This window comes from Harmonia axyridis, chromosome 2 (genome assembly GCF_914767665.1).
Source record: "Harmonia axyridis chromosome 2, icHarAxyr1.1, whole genome shotgun sequence".
Classification (NCBI taxonomy): Eukaryota; Metazoa; Arthropoda; class Insecta; order Coleoptera; family Coccinellidae; genus Harmonia; species Harmonia axyridis.
In genome coordinates this window covers 18162115-18178801 of record NC_059502.1, presented here as the reverse complement: position 1 = coordinate 18178801, position 16687 = coordinate 18162115, and the positions used below count along the sequence as shown (strand labels likewise).

Here is a 16687-nt window from a genome sequence, read left to right as displayed (position 1 = left end):
GACTTTCGTATTGTATCTTTGCAGTAGATGTGACTGTTACGAAAATTGACATATTACGGAATTTGAGTTTGAATCGTTCGTTTCGAATTTTGAAATAATTCACAATAACGCATTAAATTCGTGAATTATGTTTGATGAATTCGATTTAACACCACCAGAATTAAGAGAAATTGCGAATAATGTTGCAAACTATATCCAAATTATATTATATTGAGGATTGACGTTTGTTGAAATTTGATAGGATCGGAAGTCAGTGAAGACAACCACAAAACGAAAAATATAACTGAAAACAATGCTGTAATAAATTCATTACAGCTCTCATCATTCACAAAATTCGGATTAAAAATTGTTTATATCTACCATTCGAAATGTTAGAAAAAATTTTTAAATTTCAGAAAATAATATTCCATAAAAAACCATATTCTCTTGTGATCATTGAACGAGCGGTTTTTCACCGATCAAGGATATTATTTTGTTTTTAAAGTTTCGACAGGACATTACAATGATCAGTTCGTTTTGTTTAAAGGCCAATATGTAATACAAAACCTCTATATAAGCAAAATTAGAATATGTTAATTATGAAATGAAATAAAATTGATCATACCTCCTTCGATCAAGGAAAACGTATGGGTTAGGACTATCGCACAAGGGACAGGACCTACAAAATAATTTTTCTTTGGGAGGTCTAGCAGTGAATAAAAGTCATGAGACGTAAATTTTTAGATTTTCATCTGATGACTTTCTTTAAACGGATTACCTGATTCCCAAAGAATACATATTTTTTTCTAATTCACTGAACAAAGGAAGCAAATATTTCCCGAGGACTTCATTCAAAACTGGCTGGTCTACAATTCCCGATTGGTGTCCTGTTAAACTCGCTGAATTTTTGATATGTTCTTGTCCAAATCATTCCGAACAAAAAGTTCAATAGGCAGAAGTCATACAAAACGCTATCCCAATCATCACTATTTTGAGTAATCAAGATGTGAGCAGTCATTAATATGAGATACTATTGAAAGCATTGTTTATTGTTGTTGTTACTTTTGGTCAATTATACAGTGTGTCCCAGCTACTTACAATTTTACAATTATTTCAAAATATTCATGAATCCTTTTATAAACTTTATTCTACATCACACTCGAAAAAATGTGCGAGTTCTTTTCTTTTTGTAGATCGCTAAGATGATTTGTAACCATTTTCGAACAATCGAACTTAAGAAATTGTGAGTAGCTAAAACACACCCTAAAATTGACCAAATGTGACAACGCCAAAGAACAATGCTTTTAATAGTATCTATTATCAATGACTGTTCACAACTTGATTATTCAGAAAAGTGAAAATTATTCAGGATAACGTTTAGTATTGTTTAACAAACAAATTGGAAAACAAATGTGAGTTTTGAGGAGCCTCCAACGTCAAAACCAGACTGAAGAAAAACTTTTGCCTATTGAATTTTTCATTTGGAATCACTTGGACTATAACATATCAAAAATTTGACAGCATGCCACTTTCCCTAATAAACTGTTCGGTATCTTTTTCCACTACATTCATTGAACAAACTTCTTATTTTATTTTTATATTATATTATATTATATTTCATATATAGTATATTATATTTATATAATCACTTAAAGGATTATTGGAAACTCCAAGTGGAACACCTTGAATTCTGTAATTAATGCCACTTTTTTTGTGAAGATGCTTGTAATATCCCTATACGTTTAAATGACAATTATTTATTGCGTCACAGTGACGAAATCAAATATTTGTATAACGTAATCCGTTATATCTTCTCTGCAGAAATCTCTTCAAACGAAAAATTTAACTACCAGTTCCAGCGAACAAGTTGACGAAATATAAATGAGTAGGACTACTCCCTTCTCTGGAATTTCCGATGCCATCATTCAACTTTTAACGCATTTAATGGAAGGAACAATTACTCCTGTTGGTCTTTCACTGAAAAATCAAACAAAAGTTGGGCCGTTTCCATTAAGAGATTCATCCATTATTCGAAATAATAACCCCTTCGTTGAATATAATGTAATTTTAGCTGAGGGGTCGCATTCAGTGTAAGAAAATGTTCCAGAGTTTCACGCTGTGCTGCATTCTTGTTAAATGCAGCCACGTGCGTCGGGCCATGGCACTAAGGTAGGGAAGTTCTCGGGTGATGATAAATCTGGTGAATAACTGCTGTTAACTATCAAACCATGAAGCTGGTATGATATTATTTGTGTTGAAGAATGGACTGCATATAATGAAATTTGTTCCAAGGCCTCACTCGCAAATTTATAAGAGGTGAACCTTGAGGAACTCAGTGCGTAATAGGCTATTCTTCAATTTAAGCTGTTCGTAATTATTTTCAATATCATTAGATAGAATTATATATTTCTATTTTATAGTTATAATGATGAATATTTTCTGGTGTTGGATATCATCAAAAACGACGAGTCATTTTTTCAAGATTTATCGATAACCTTTCTGCAACACCCAGAAGGAGCTATTTAAATTTCAATTTTTTTTGTTTGTAAAACATAGATAGCATAGCAAGGAGTAAATGATTGAAATTTGGAGAAAGAAACGAAGGGTTTACGATTTTTTTGATTAAATTTGTTAATAATGTGTTTCTCCACCGCATTATCTTGCTGAAATATTGGATTCTCGAGCCGGCTAAGGTAAGGGAGAATATATGGCTCCACTATTTCTTGAAGGTAACGCAGCGCTGTCATGTTACCTCGAATAAAGACTAAAAGTGACCCACTTGCATATGCAATAGCACCCCATACCATAACGACTACTGTCCGGTGTACATAACGCTCAACATCAAACTGAGGTTTACGTCTTTCTCCCCGACGTCGTCTAACCCTTCTTCGGCCATCATGTGCACCCAATGAAAATCGAGATTCATCAGAAAAGATGACCTGATGCCTGATGCCATTCCACTCTCCAATGATGACGTTCTCTGCATCACTTTAATTGTTCAGAGGTAACATAAGATGGGGTCGATAATGCTGCTGTCCAAAAGACATAATATAATTCGACCTCTTTGAAATTTTTTTAGCTGGTGATAAATTCCGCGTACACGTGCTCTAGGCATTTTAACAACAACTAAACATCAACTTTGGATCTGCTCGAACAGCTGGTTTGTTGTTGAATTCAAAAAACTCACAAAAAACGACTAAAATATTTAAGTCACAAAAATTGTTTACATGAAACAACCTTCACGATTTTTTTCTCAAAATTCAAACATTTACTCCTTGTTATAAAGGGTGTTTTTTTTTAGAGCTATAGAACATTAAATTGCAATAAAACAACGATGGATTATTCGATTGGCATAAGTTTTATTTATCCAATCTGGACGTCCAATTTTCGATGACTTTTTCCAACATTTGTGGTCGTATATCGGTAATAACACGGCGAATGTTGTCTTCAAAATGGTCAAGGGTTTGTGGCTTATCCGCATAGACCAATGACTTTACATAGCCCCACAGAAAGTAGTCTAGCGGTGTTAAATCACAAGATCTTGGAGGCCAATTCACAGGTCCAAAACGTGAAATTAGGCGGTCTTTCAATAAATCGATTGTGGCACGAGCTGTGTGACATGTTGCGCCGTCTTGTTGGAACCACAGCTCCTGGACATCATGGTTGTTCAATTCAGGAATGAAAAAGTTAGTAATCATGGCTCTATACCGATCACCATTGACTGTAACGTTCTGGCCATCATCGTTTTTGAAGAAGTACGGACCAATGATTCCACCAGCCCATAAAGCGCACCAAACAGTCAGTTTTTCTGGATGTAACGGTGTATCGACATACACTTGAGGATTAGCTTCACTCCAAATGCGGCAGTTTTGTTTGTTGACGTTGCCATTCAAACGGAAGTGCGCTTCATCGCTAAACAAAATAAAATGGATGTAGTAAGCGATACGTATTCCGCACAGAACCATTATTTTCGAAATAAAATTGCACTATTTGCAAGCGTTGTTCAGGCGTGTCTATTCATGATGAATTGCCAAATCACTTGACAGCTGTTAAATCGGTCGCCATCTTGAACAGTAATGCCAACAAGTTATATACCTCGAAAAAAACACCCGTTACTATATGTTTTCCCAGAAAAAATTTAAAATTTAAACAGCTCCTTCTGGGTGTTGCAGTTTTTTGTCAGTTAGTATATAACCAATAATACTCTCAATTCCGATTTTTCCTTCAAGAAAAAGTATTAATCCGCATCTTTCTTCACAATCTATAATATTTTTCATAGGAATAAACCACCATAAGAATATTTTTCTTCCTGAAATTTCGAAAGACATTTAAGTCTATTCGAGTAAGATGAAAATAGAAACTAGTCGTTAACCATCGAGTTTATAGCTCAAAGCTGCTCTGAATATTTCCCATTACCGTTGTGCTTCCTCCGGTTTAGATGTATAAAACCAATAAATATTCCATAATCGAATCCCGCTTACCGAGATTTTGGCCATATACAACAATGAACATATTTTGTTGGTATAAATGGAATACGTGTAATGTTTACCTGCGAATAAGTTCACCACGAATGCTACTAAAATTTATTGAAGAGGAAGAAATAGAGGATATATGAAGTAGGTACATGCATGGGATGCATAGATAACAGTTATGTTTTATATCGAGCACATTATATCAACTTGCGGACTAATGTAAATTCAATTTTCTTCGTTCAGAAATAGCTACTTTAAAATAACATTATAATGAATAAAAAATATTCGGGAAGATCACTGATGATTTTTGTGGATAGTGTTTGCTTTGTACTAGATTATCTCGAAAATGGTGCATTCTATGAAAATAATTCTGGAGAAATTTTTTTCATGAAACCCTGTTGATTTCAGAAATGGAATAATTCTTTCATAAAAGTGACAGTCCTAAAGATTTTCAATGAGAAAAGGATCATATCACCCCTATATCTCCTCCACTGGATTATTGGTCGGAGGCACTTACCTAATTCTAACCATTACATCATTAAAACTTCAATACAATACCCTGAAATTAAAACAATTAATATAATAATCCTAGAGTTATAAGTAAAAAACTGATTTCTTCAAACTTTAACACCCTTTATCTCGAAGACAAAGCCTGTAAAGATACATGTTCATAGGATTTTTTTCATGAAAAGAATTGTTCTCTATCCGATGCCAAAATTAAGGCATTAAAATCTGGACCATCCTGTATTATTATTATTAATTTCACGCCCTCCATTCAAGCTCTGATTTAATATGAATCAAACAGTGATTGAACATTCCTCATTTGCTTATTGCTCTACTTTCATGAGTCGGCATATTGCCGACCTAGTTATGTCACGTGATAGCCAAATGAAGAGTCTAGTCTCTAGATTAAACTACGAGGAGAATACTCTTCCAGATGTCACCATATTCAATATCGTCTAGACTTCTAATATGACACCGAAGTTCTACTGGGGTTGAGCACAATTCATCTTGCCAGATATATAATCTACTTCTTCCATCCCCGCTGTATCGAAAAGACATTTATTTTATTCTCTTGTGTTATGACAGTTATTCGAAAAATCGAGTACGAAAGCATTCAACATGTTGCACATCAGTTTGTTTTTATTCGACAATTTTCTTCATTGGCCCTTTCACTCTTTGTACATGATTTCGAGAAAGAATGTACCTGCCTAATGTTATGCAAAATTTTATGCATATTAATTTTTTTCTTTATTTGAAAGAATCAGAACCGTTTAAATATTCTTGTTAGCATTTTTGAGCTCTCCTTCCTGAACAGATCGCAAGCATTTTGTCATGATAACTATAATAATCAAATGAGCAATTTTAGCCTGGAATGGTCTCAAACGATAAGGTTCGACTACTGATGACGAATCCCCGGCCAAGTTCATATTGATTTCTTCACCAAAACCATAGAAAATATCGGACACTGGATGTCTGTTCCATAAAAATATCAATCTTATAAAAATTGTAGAAATTAAGGTTGTTGCAATAATAGACGGGTTACAAATTAACAGATAGGCACGAAGCTATAGTTGTTCAGGATAGTCTGAACTATTTCGTGAGTGAAAATTTTGAAGATGATGACCAAACATTTTTTTTATTCCATAAATGTATGGTTCTTTTGGACTTCACCAGAGGCTTCGACTCCATCAATAATATGTTGCTTCTTGCTTATCTGCAGTTTTTTTGAATAATTTCGAAGCATTTCTTTGTAACAGAAGTCAGTACGTGAGGGTGAAGGGAAGTAGATCAAAGTGTGTCAATATCTTGAAGGGAGTACCACAGGTTTCGATTCTAGGTCCACTCATGTTTCTTGTTTATACTGCTGACTTGTGTGAGACTGTTGAATTTTGTCGATTCCATGCTTTTGCGGACGATGTTCAGATTCAGATTGGTTTCAAACCTTATCAAGCTTAGGAGGCATGTTCTCGTATAAATAAGGATCTAAATTCCTAGGCATTCAAAGCGAAGAATCATAATCTTGAGTTCTGATGAGTTTAATCCTTTGTTAATCGAAAGCGCTAACTCTATCTCCAAACTTTTCTGTCGGGGTTCTCAACAGTGTTTTAAAGCCTTTGAAAACAGTTGAAAATCTTGTGTTTCATGTTGATTCCCAGCTGAAATTCTCAGATCATGTCTCTACCTATATCAAGAGAGTCTATTTATCTCTCAGATTCATTTGTAATAATCATCATTTTCTTCATGAAGGTTTTAAAACGATACTTGTGATTAGCTCGTATTGTCATATTTTAATTGTTGTGATGTTGTTTATGGCTAGTTCCTCGATGCGTTCGATTCAAGGCGACTGTCCAGAATCGTTGTTGCCGGTAAGTGTTGAATTTGGGATTAATTTCTCCAACCTATAGTTACAAAAATTCTATGGGTAGGATCAATATAAGGAATCGCCGTAGGCTTCACTTATCATGTTTCATTGATAAAATCATTCAGCTAAAACTACCGCCATACTTGCTCAAATATTTCACATATGAACAAAATGTTTAGTGTGTCAATGTTCAGAGTTCATTAGATATCGGTATCCCACGTTACATAACAAGTTCAGAAATTTCTTCTCATACCAAGTCCTTTTTATTAACAATGATTTCGATTATACGAGTATAACTGATGTTTTGATGAACCAATGGAATCCGTGAATTTCCCATAGTTACGAAGTATTGATAAGTGAATATACCCTTGACGACGTGGTATAATCGTTTTGGTGTTTCGCCTCCTGCCATATTGTGATCATTTTCATGGTAACATTCTTGGACGTTCGCAAAAAAAAGCTCAGTGAAATGTCATTGAATTTTTTGATATGCAGTGCTTTGGTGTTATAATTATAGGAATTGAAAATATTATTCGTTATATAATCGCAACGAATACCAACTCGAACATTGACAATATATTTCGATTATACGGATCTCTTCAATCGACCTAGTTCACGAGAGCGCAGCTCAAATAATAAGAGAGTTTAATAATAAGAGTCTCGCGTCTCGTGACTCGGTGTATAATCGAATATTGTCTATGCTCTTGTGATATTATAACTGATTATAATATCAGAGCAACATCACTGAATGGTTTTGAATCAAATATCAAAAATCACTTCTATTCAGCCTGGGATTTTCTGCTTCATAAGTAAATGAAATAAAACAAAGTTATTTCCACTGAATTATTTAATTGTTAGCAACAATTGTTTCTCCACACTGTGGCTTCATAAGGCTACATTTCTGACTGAGAAGAGTACACAGTTTTTCGGAAACTTATATAGGAAGGAAATTCGACATTGACAATAATCGACCAATATAACTTTGAAGTTTATGATATCCTATCGAATATTTTTCAGTCAATGTCGAATTTTGTTTCTATATAAGTTTCCGAAAAGCTCTATACTCTTCTCAGTCAGAAATGTAGCCTTATGAAGACACAGCACCAAGTAAATAGTAAAATAATTTTTTGTTTAATATTGAGGGATGTAGTATAATGTTGTGGGTTGAAGTGTAAGAGTAGCATAAGTTAAACTTTCGTACAATAAAGCCTAGCATATTTCAACTACCTCAGGTAGATTCGAAAGCAAAATAACACCCTGACAAAGCAATATGCGAACCGAAACCAACGCAAAAATATTATTTCATATCCCTCCCAGAGATGTCACAATAATTCAGTCACTTCTTCAGTTCAGCCACTCGAACACCCCTCCTCCCCCTCCTCGTCATCATCGCGTCCAAAACAATTCGTACACACCTGTTGTCAGCGGCAGAGATAACGAATGGCAAGATTAAATGAAGCCATAGAGATAATCCGCTTAGAGATGTCACCGTTCCCGATTCCCACCCCTAATAACCCGGAACCCTGTTGTGTGTTCCGTGCGGCCTGCACAACGAGCCGTTTTGGGAACACGTAGAGACCCACAGAAATCTTAATTAGTTGTCTTTTGCAGAACCAGCCACGAACAATTCCACGGAGCGAGCTGAGAACGGCGCGAATCAAACTGCGCCCAACAGTTCAAAGGAGTATCCGCCGCAGAGGGACGAGGGCAAGAGGACGCACACCAGGTACCTTGGCAACAACACGACGTCGACGACGTTCAGCGAGCCAAAGTTCAACGAGGGGACAGGGTTCCAGTATATCGCCTTTGTTATCGGTACCGTGATTGTGGCCATGATGATCCTACTGGCGGCGATCGGGTTTATCGTGTTCCGGAACTACAGGCTCAAGGAGCCCTCGAGTGTTTCGAGACCTCCGGTGGAGGAAGATAAGCCGATAGGAAACGAAAAGGTAGGTTGCTGAGACGATCCTGTATGTTGTCGGCCGTAAAGTTTGGCGGTGAAGCGCTAATCTCTGTAGTCGAACGTGTTCGGAGGATACGGCATTGTATCGAACACGGATCGAGAATTTCACGCTTTTCAGATTCATTTTTTCTACCGCCCCCATTTTCTTGCAGTCAAAACAAGAGATTTCTGCATGTAAACCATGTAAATAGGCATACAACTTTGCTTCCGCCGTCCGAGGCTTTATTGCAAAAACTGGTTATAAATTTATGATTCAAAGTTTTGTTCTTCGCTGGCCACTACTTTTTCCCATCTTTCGAGCAGCGTAACAATCCCCCATTGGAAAAACTGGTCATCTTTCAAAGCGATCCACGAATCGATCCAATTTTCTACTTCTTCATAAGACCGGAAGTGCTGGTCTTATGCCATGGATCGACAAGTGATAGTCAGAAGGAGCAACGTCTGGAGAATACGTCGGGTGGGGTAGGACTTCCCATTTCAACGTTTCCAAGTATGTCTCGACCAGTTCCGCAACATGGGGTCGAGCATTGTCATGTTGTAAAATTACTTTATCATGTCTCTCGTTTTATTGTGGTCGTTTGTTTTTCAATGCTCTGGTCAAACGCATTAATTGCGTTCAATAACGATCGCCTGGGTTTGTTTCAAGTGGTTTTAGTAACCCATAATACACTAAGCCGAGCTGGTCCCACCAAATACTGAGCATGACCTTGAAATCGAGAATATTCGGTTTGGCCGTCTACGTAGAAGCATGGCCGGGATATAATAATAATAATAAAGGTCTTTATTCAGAAAAAATTAGAAAGCACATTGAACTACACTATTGGGGGCGAGATTTAGCTCGCATAATTAAGGTAGAGAATATTATCTAGTACCGTACAATCTACCTTAAACCTTATCCATGCGTCTATTCTTCCTCATGATTATCTGCGCTTGGGATTATCGTAACTCATTTTTCTTCTGCAGTCACAATGTAATGCAGAATTCATTTCCGTCTTTGCCTTGTAAGCAGCTGTTCACAAGCAAACGACGCCGTTCAACATTTCTCGGTTTCAACTCTCACGGCAACCAATTTCCTTATTTCTGAATCATGCTTGTTGCGTTACTCTCAATGATCCTGCAAGATCCTGCCAATTCTTGTTGCGTTTAACACGAGTCTTGATTAGGTAATGCCCACAATTCAGCATCTTCGAAAATCTTCTCTCTTTCACCGCCATGCTGGTCTTCTACATCAAAATCACCGCTTATGAAGCATTGAAACCACTCTCGGCACGTTCTTTCATTAATAACAGCCCCATCTTAAGTATTTGAAAGCATTCGATGAGTCTCAGCCGCAGATTTCTTCATATTAAAGCAGAAAATTAGATCCTCCCGCATTTTGAGAATATTTCTTTTAAGATGACATGTTTAATAGAGAATAACTTTGTGGTACAGACACAAACCGACTAATATTTCGATGCCGTTATGTTCACAAATACTTAAGATTTTTGTATGACATCTACGATCTATTTATTTCGACTACCACTACAGTCATCTATTGTAAAAGGCGGAAGCAAAGTTGTACACCTAATATTTCGTGTTCGAGAGATATGGTCTCTACGACTGCTATGAAATATCGCCTTCATTTTCTTGCATTCAAAACAAGAGATTTCTGTATGTTATATAAGCAGAGAACCATTTAGTAGTATACCGACCGGTTAAAAAGTGTGGATAATAATCATTTCTCATACTGTGCACAATGATTCTGCACATTATTAGACCAATAAAATCGGAATTTTGAAGACTTGTTGCGACTCGAATAAAAAGCTGCGTGGTTTCGAAAATTTTCATGAAATAGTGCTGAGTTATATTCTGAAAAATATGTGACCTTTTTCTCAATCATTCAATTATTACAGATGCGGTTGGAAACCAACGATAAAACATCTCTGTTTCCCACGACGTTCAGACCCAGTTTCTACTCCAAGAAACATAATTCTGGAGATTTCACTGGTGAGTATATAGATTCTCATGGATGTTGACAACATTGCATGTGTTTTTAATGTTCTCGTTTGAAATTTCAGTATACTGATGGTTTATGAACAAGATCAGATCATTGCAAATTATCACAGTTTACCGTTTACGTTTTGGGATGTATAGAATCCAAATTATCAATGAAAAAAATCCGTCCTCCGCAAGCCATCTGGGGATTTTCTGAAGAACTAGGTATAGGAAATTTGGTTCAAAAATCAATTCATGTTTTATCCTTCTATTGAAATTTTTAATGTGTAATTCTTCGATTATAATCGAAGAATAATTATTTATACTGAATACATTATTTTTACCGAACAGTTTTCAAAGTTCTAAATTTGTCAATATTTCCCTCCAAATATTGTGCTCATAACACTTCAAATGAGTCCCGGGCTTAACCAGTGGAAACACATTTTTCCTTAAAAATTCGACTTTATTCGTCAACAATAATCACCTTCAAGAGTAATCCGACTTTGGTACGTATTTGCCCAATATGTAGCTCGATCTGTTGCGAGGATTAATAAATAATCAATAAACTGGTTTAACCCATTAGTGCATAAGGTTTACCGAACATATAAGAAGCAATATTTTTGGTTATCTAGGATTGGGATAGGACCTTAAAACATATTCAAAATACAAAAAACTAAAATCTCTATTGTGAAGGAAAAAATAGACCGTCCCCTTTAGGGGACGTTATGCATACAAGTCATTAGGGTGAATGATATGCCCTAAACAGTTTTTGGGTTGTAAGCCCACATTGCATTTAGTACAAACGAAATTGAATTTTTTTCCACATGTGGCACATCTTCTGACCGTTGGGCAGTAATCATCGATATAATTTCGTTCATCAAATCTGACCTGCTGTAGAGACTTCGGGGGCATTTTACCTTTCATTGGTTTGACACCATAACTTTGCAATAAAATCAGACACAAATTACTTCTGAAAGTCAACAAACATCTGCAAACAGAATCATTGGGATGCAATTTTCTCATCAACAACCAGGCGTTTACAATGCTCACGTCAAACAGATAGACAAAGATAGGCCACCACCACTTGCGCTGTCTTATTCGAGTTCTATAGTTTGCCTCTTCACCATCTTGAGGCGTGATATAGATATCGGCAAAATCAACAATATCGTCCTCCAAAGCTGCTAGTAACTCATGTAGAGGCAAGCTGAAATAAAGGAAAATATTTAGGAAAAAATAGCCATTATACATAATGTCCCTTTAAAAGGACCTAATCTTGAGGAGTAGATCATTTCAAAAGCGATCATAATTTGCCTCAATTTCATATTGAATATGATTCTACAAAGATTTGTGAATTTTACGATATGACAGTTGTAGCTCTACATACTTTCAATTGTATTCTTATTCCAGAAATACTCACCCTCCACGCCTTTCGCTGTACAGGATTAGATCCATCTTCCAGTTTATTTATCAACACTCGATAAAATACACTTGATTCACAAAAATAGACTTTACAATGAAGCAACAATACATTAACTGTGATTACTAGACCTTTAGAAGTTAGGTGCGCGAAAATTAAAAATATCGAAGTCCCTTTCAGGGGACACTATGCACTAATGGGTTAATCATCACAAAACTAGGACTAGAAGAAGCACCCTATATTTCGAAAACAAAGCGTTTGCGGGCCCATGTTTATTGGACGTTTTTTCTTAAAATTACACAAGGAATCTCTCATTTCCATTTGTGCTTCCACCGTGTATATTTCGACATGTTACACCCTTCACATCTAAAAAATAAAACAATTAACTCGAGGAGCTTCTTCTACATCCGCTAAACGTTGCGATTTTTCATTTAACCGTACATTATCCCAATTAGCAGTCATTCATTTGCATTAATTTCGATTCACGTTTTACCCCAAAAATCGGGGGGGTCCAAACGTAACAGATGGAAACGACCGCGGTATACGAACTGCTGATTCATCATGCTTCATTGAAAAGATAAACGATGATGAATACGCAAGGGAGTCTATCTTGGAACGGCAGTTTGTGTGCACAACGAGGTATTTTATTTGTCCACCACCTACCCTCACTGAATAATCGCCTCATTTGTTGACACGAACGTGGAGGACAATGGAATGATCCCCTGAAAACGATTTCCAAATTATGATGAATGGTCTTGTTCTAGAACTGAAACACTGGCATGTTACATATTTGAGCTTGTGTTCCGCCTTACATGTGATCAGAAAGTGGGTAAATATGCACGTCGGACCACGCATGAAATTTGTTGGCATTGGAAATGTAGTTCGTAGGTTTAATGTCCTTTTGCGCCACCTTAATTTCTGGGAAAATCGGACTGGATCTGGACTGAAAATTAAGTCGAGTTTCAAGGAAGAGCTTGTGTGAAAAAATGATAACAAATATATTGCGGAACTATTCATTGGTGGGTTATTATTTTATTCTAAAATTGATAATTTCCCTGATATTCCAGTTTAACTGAAACAATTTTAGGAATATTCCCAATATATAATGTGTACAACTTTGATTCCACCGTTTTCAAATAGATGATTGTAGCGGTACGTGGTAGTCGAAATCAATAGATCGTAGATGTCAAACAATAAACTTAGGTATTTGTAAACATAATGCCATCGAAATATTAGTCGATTGGTGTCTGCATCATAAAGTTATTCTTGATTAAACACGTCAGAGCCAAATTCTAGTCATCTGCGGGAGGTTTTAATTTTCTGCTTCAATATGAAGAGATCTGCGTCCGAGGCTCATCGAATGCTCTTAAATACTCTTAAAGACTGCTATTATTGAAATAACTTCCGAGAGTGGTTTCAACGTGATTCTGACGTCGAAGACCAGCATGACGGTGGAATAGAGAAGGTTTTCGAAGATGCATAATTGGAGGCATTACTTGATCAAGACTCGTGTCAAACGCAATAAGAATTGGCAGAAGCATTGGTAATGACGCAACAAGCCATTTCAAAATGCTTGGAAGTTATGGGAATGATTCAAAAACCAGGAAATTGGGTACCGTAGAAGTTGAAGTCGAGAGATGCTGAACGGCGTTTGTTTGCTTGTGAACAGCTGTTTTCAAGGCAAAGACGGAAGGGATTTCTGCATCGCATTGTAACTGGAGACGAAAAATGGGTTCATTGCAATAACCACAAGCGCAAAAAATTATGGGGATATCCTGGCCATGCTTCTACGACGGCCAAACCGAATATTCACGATTCCAAAATTATGCGTTTTAACCGAATATTGAATGACGAACTGACGCAATGGAGAGACATGATGAAGTGATTTTACAGCATGACAATGCTCGACCCCATGTTGCGAAAGTGGTCAAGACATACTTGGAAACGTTGAAATGGGTAGTGCTACCCCACCCGCCGTATTCTCCATACGTTGCTCCCTCACTTGCTGCAATCAATAGCACACGGCCTGGCTGACCAGCACTTCCGGTCTTATGAATAAGTAAAAAATTGGATCGCTTCTGAAGATGACCAGTTTTTTCGACGCGGGATTCATACGCTGCTCGTAAGATGGGAGAAAGTAGTGGCCAGCGATGGACAATACTTTCAATCATAAATGTATAACCAGTTTTTTACAATAAAGCTTCGAATTTCGTCAAAAAAGGAAGCAAAGTTGTACGCCAAAGTAATATATTGAGTCTCAGTTTTATTGTTACTAAAGTTAATGTAACCATGTTCGTGTCAAATCTTTATTTAAATCTACAAACATAAATCAAAATCAATGAAATTCAGGTAATCACAAATTAAAAAAAAAATACCTTTTCATATGTCAGCCGTCCACGTTTTTCCTCAGAATCTGTGGAAACAAGATACATTGGTGCATGAAAGTTGTTTATAGTTGAATTGGCTTGAGTAGTTCATTTCAAGTATGAATTCAAAATAATCAACAGTCGATTTGATACAGAATGGCGAATGCGTTGGTTCATTTTTCAATTATAGTGAAGAATAATTAGAACTTGCCTGTATTAACTCTAAGAATTTCAATCTTTCATCTTCTATATCTACCTGGTTATATGTGTAATAGAAATATTTCAACTGTTAGTCGAGTTCTGATTACAATTTGTGATTGAAATTAAATTTTGTTTGAGATAAATTGAAGCATGATCTATAGGAACAATACATTTCCTAGAAAAAATTTTTGAAATACATGGTATAAGTTTGACTAAATTATTGAAAGTTCAGAAGTAGAAATATCCTTTCAAGTAAGCATGAACACGTTGTAGTTAAGCATCCTACAGAATCTAAAGCCTGCAACGTCCAGTAGTTGCACGATCATCTTTTCGAACACACTCAAAAATCGCTCATTCCTGACTCGATTCCAGATGTTCCAGATCTAGTTTGCAGGGAATTCCCGCCTTCGCCCCAAAGACACACCACACCGTCAAAGAAAAAACGCACTTCACGTCCTTCTCTGAATTTTCTTGCAGACCAACTCGACGACGCCCTACCCGAGTACGAGACAGTGGGCAGCATCGCCTCCAGCCCCCTGAGCTCGCTGTCCAGACAGCCCGGCTACGAGGTGCTGAAGCAGAAGCAGCTGGTGAAGCTGCCGCCCACCCCTCAGCCCTCGGTGAAGGACCTCTGGGACACGGACCTGTCGGAGATCGAGTCTTTTCCCCGAGACCAACTGAGGATAGTCGAGAAGTTCGGCGAGGGTCAGTTCTGCGACATCCACTTGTGCGAAGTAGTCGGCAGTTACCGCGACGTCAGATGGCACCGTGGTGACGGCAAGTTCGTGGTGGTGCACACTCTACGTGCGGAATGCTATAGAACAGATTTCAACGCGGAAGTTAACGTTCTGTCGAGATTGAGACATGCAAATATTGCCCGACTGCTAGGAGCCTGTCTAGACTCCGAACCCATTTGTGCTATTCGTGAGTACACGCCACACGGTGATTTGTGTCAGTTTTTACAAGATCACGTAGCGGAAACTGCGAAATCTCCTACATCGACTGCGAGGACATTAAGGTTGGTAAGACTAAGAGTCTGGAATCCCTCGATTTATTGCGTTAGACGCAGCTCTCACATATCACGGTCGGGGATATTTGTAACGTTCTGAGAGTGTGTCTTAAGTAGGTTAAGTAATTCAGACGGTGGAGTAGTGTATAACTCATTTTTTTTATTGTTGCATGTTGTCGTGTTTTGGGTAGTCCGGTGGGAATGGAAAAATGCGGAGAGTTTTCTATTTAGTGGGGAGTAAAGAAAGAAAATGTCCCTTTTTTGCGTCGTAAACTTTGCAATTACCCATCATGCGGTTGTATGAGGTACTTCAGATAACGTAGTTACTCCAATAAATTCTAAAGTTCTGTGACATAACTATCTTCTTGATATTCTATTTGTCGCAAATGGTATTGATACACGGGGGTTGTCTGATAAGTACTTAGCCTAGAGAAGAAACAAGACAATATTGGAAAAGTGGTGATTTATTTCTCAACATCAGCTAAATACACTTAACCCAGCGATTCACATATTTGTTCAACCGGACTTAAAAATTAATTCTCGGAAGGTCTGCAGAGTATGTTTCCGTCGCGGCTTAACCTCCTCATTCGACCCTAATTTCTGCCTGACGCATAATTATTTCAAATTTGAAAACAAAAAGAAGTCGCAAGGTGCAAAACCTGGAGAATAGGATGGATGGGGCAATTTGTAGCCCAAAATTAAACCAATTTGGACGTGGCGGTGGTGGAGGTGTAGGACAGTGCGTTGTCATGATGTAAAAGCACTTTTTTTCGCTAAATGATGCCGCTTTCTCAGGAATTCAGGGTCGAATCTGCTCGATAATTCGGAAAAGAAGAGACCTGTGATCGTTTTGCCTTTCTCCAGGTAGTCGGTGTAAATCACATCTTGTGAATCCCAGAAAACAGTGGCCATCACCTCTCCAGCCGATAGGAAAGGCTTCG

The 16687-nt window shown here is 37.3% G+C and overlaps 1 protein-coding gene across 4 annotated transcripts in view; it reads left to right on the top strand.

The window, feature by feature from the left end:
- LOC123672184 (discoidin domain-containing receptor 2-like) overlaps nt 1-16687 on the top strand; it is a 354429-nt gene that overhangs the window by 325619 nt on the left and 12123 nt on the right. For 3 of the 4 annotated variants that reach the window (XM_045606192.1, XM_045606193.1, XM_045606194.1), the window contains 3 exons: nt 8428-8765; nt 10672-10765; nt 15110-15755. In XM_045606192.1, coding sequence (XP_045462148.1) covers nt 8428-8765; nt 10672-10765; nt 15110-15755 — 1078 coding nt within the window. The remainder of the gene's footprint in view (nt 1-8427; nt 8766-10671; nt 10766-15109; nt 15756-16687) is intronic. The other variant, XM_045606195.1, reaches the window with a different exon arrangement.